Here is a 2,937-nt window from a genome sequence, read left to right as displayed (position 1 = left end):
CGTTCGAAATGCAATGTCACGACCTGCCAGATACCTAGCAATATCAATATCCAGGAATCGATCATCAAGTCTACAGACAAGCAATGCATCTGATGCTGATGTGACTGCCAATTTCCATGGCACTGTGGCTTCTACTCCAAAGTCAAAGATATACCAGGTTTTGATGTGTTTTCTATCATCTTTGTATGGGTGATTGAAATCATGCCGTTCATTGTCACGAATATTGATCACATGACAGATCTGTTGAAGGCGTTTGGATTTTGTTAAGGAATCAGCATGATACATGTTAATATCACAGTTGATATTTTGAATGTTTTGGCGACACTGCAGTTCTTCCGTGAAGGCAACCCAAAACCTAACAAGGTCCAAATTCCAGAATTGATGTAACACATCTTCATTTTTATTTGTTGGCAATCGACCAATCCATCGGAGCCAAAACTTTCGATGTTTACTAGTCAAAGAGGGTAATCCTTGAGAGTTGAAGGTTTGTGGAGTGACCAATCCATAACGTTCATGCATGATGTGTTGTACTTGATCGATCAGACCTTGTAAGGTGCACCTTGGGCCCTTCAGAGTGTCCTGGTAGTGGTCAGGCAATGTATTGGCATTCTCATAGTCTTCTTCGGTCATGGGCTGAATCATGGGTTGTTGTAGTGGGGGTTGTTCAATCACCTCATCATACTGCTTGGGATTTTGGAAAGGATCAGCATCTTTATATGCATCTTCATCTTCCTGACTGCTAGATGCATCTGGTGGTCCAAATGCACAGCAACAGTCCCACTGATTCCAGAATGAGCTATAGACTTTTTGCTGAGAGCCATATTCTGCCAAAGTTTCCTCACGTTCTCTTACAAAAACCTCCTCACGAACAAGATGATCAGGATCTCTGTCCCACACAAAGACCTGTGCAGTCTTTGTTGGTGGTATCTGTTCTCGATTCAACCTTCTCTCACGTTCAGATGGCTTCTCAAGAAAGAGCAATCGGGTTAAGCACTCCCTGCGTTTCTGGAAAAAATGTTCCCAAATCTGGTTCGGGTACTTCTTAGCGAGATTTGTTGGTATGTGGGAAAGAGCTTCCTCCCTTTGAAACTCGATTTGATGAGGCAGAGGGCCTATTGATGATAAATAAGGATTTCCCTCAGCTCTCTTAATCTCATACTTGTCCCATTGGTACCAGACAGGAATATTATGATCGACAAACCATCGGACAGATGGTTGGCAGGTGTGTCTAATGTCGGTATTGTTCAGATGTATAAATGTGCCCACACGCCGACTCTCGTGGGTACAAGTGCCAATATCAGATGCACGAATGAGGTCAATAATTGAAGGATGGAACTGCAGCTTTTCAACCAGAAAGGAGTTCCATTCTTGATACGATGTTGAATCGGCTCTTGCGACTGCGTAAGAGAAGAGACCAATCCACAGAAGAAAGATTTCTCTAGCGGCATGTGCTTCCCTCCATGCAATGGAAGGTGATGCATGTGCCCTCAGATATCCTCGTGCAGAAGGATATGCGGGAGCGAGTGCTCCAAATCTACTCAAGCCTTTCATTGCGTTGACCATCCAACATTCTGCATTTCGCCATCCGTTCATAACGTGGGCAGGCAACTGGTACTTGCCATCGACTTGATCGAAATCACTGCGTATGTGAGCAAGAATGCCAAGTAAAGCACCTTCAAGGTGAGCACATTTAGGTATGAATGCCATCCACCCAAACACCTGTGTCCACCAATGAGGTACGTGGATCATGGCAGACAGATTTTCATGGAAGTGTACAGTGGGACTTTCCGGGCTTCGAAGATCAACACAGTTTGGAGGAGTTTGAATATCATCACTACAGTTAGGAGAATAAAACAGCCGGTCTTGAATTCGTTGAAGTCGTCCACGAGAGCGATCAAGGGGCCTTGATACTAGTTAGTAAAGATGGAGTGCAATTGTTAACAAATACGCACGCATTTTCATTTTCAGCCGTGGCGCTGTGCAACTCTGGAAAATAAGGCTCACGCCGGGGTGCACTGGGAGCAGCCATGTCCCAAGGCGTAACGCTAAAGTGCACGATGAATTGAGTACGGTGAAATACGCGAAAATCGCAACGCTTACAGAGATGGATTGTCCATGTAGCGTTTAGCAACTAGATTTTCTGACCTCAATGGAGTCCGTTGATGATAAGTTCGTAATAATCGAGACCTTATTGCGTTTGAGAAAGCAAATATTGAACCCACAACAGGTTTGGTATAACCAAGACGCTATCGTGCTAATCTGAATGCAAGAACCAGGACAGAAGATAGGTTTGGTATAACCAAGACGCTATCACGCCAGTCAAGTTGACGCTTGGATCGGAGAGATCTCAAAAATCAATTGGAGTCAAAGCAGCCGTCTCGTTGTGACCGTCGAAATATATTATCCAATGATGCAAAGACCTTGACTTGTGGGTGTGGGCCAGTGCTTTGCATGGCATGTATGAGTCCTTTCTGTGGACTCTAAATTTAATATTAGGAAATTGGTCATGTAATCACTTTATGATTTTCTGAGTTTTGTTCTATATTTGCAAATAGACCCTGAGCTCTGAGCCTAGCCATCAATATCATAGCAACAATGTGTGGTATTCTTTTTTTTTTTTTTTTCATTTTATAGCAAATTTTCCCAATTTTATAACTATTTTTCTGTTTATGGTAAAATATTCCCACAGTCCTGTTTGCATATATCTCAGGAAAGAGGATGGTTAGTTATATTTTGTGACCTATAATAGCATGCTCTATATATTTGTGATGAATTTCCTTTTTTGGGTTAAAATTCCCACGGTATCAGAAACACAGCCTCTCACTTAGCTCCATAAACAATAATTGTAGCCCCTTTCCTTACCTTTATAGATATATATAAATAATGTCATGCAGACCATTCCTCATTGAGAAAAACACAAAATACTGAAAAAATTGG

At 42.4% G+C, this 2,937-nt stretch overlaps 1 protein-coding gene across 1 annotated transcript; it reads right to left on the bottom strand.

The window, feature by feature from the left end:
- Positions 1-2,117, bottom strand: LACBIDRAFT_316235 (uncharacterized protein; the record flags this gene model as incomplete). Its single annotated transcript, XM_001889632.1, has 3 exons — positions 1-1,903; positions 1,953-2,045; positions 2,101-2,117. Coding segments are annotated over 3 exons (2,013 nt in total), but the record flags the coding sequence as incomplete, so codon positions are not given.
- Between the last annotated feature and the right edge of the window lie 820 nt (positions 2,118-2,937).

Source organism: Laccaria bicolor, genomic scaffold, assembly GCF_000143565.1.
Source record: "Laccaria bicolor S238N-H82 LACBIscaffold_70 genomic scaffold, whole genome shotgun sequence".
NCBI classification, from domain to species: Eukaryota; Fungi; Basidiomycota; class Agaricomycetes; order Agaricales; family Hydnangiaceae; genus Laccaria; species Laccaria bicolor.
This window is presented reverse-complemented; position numbering and strand designations above follow the sequence as displayed.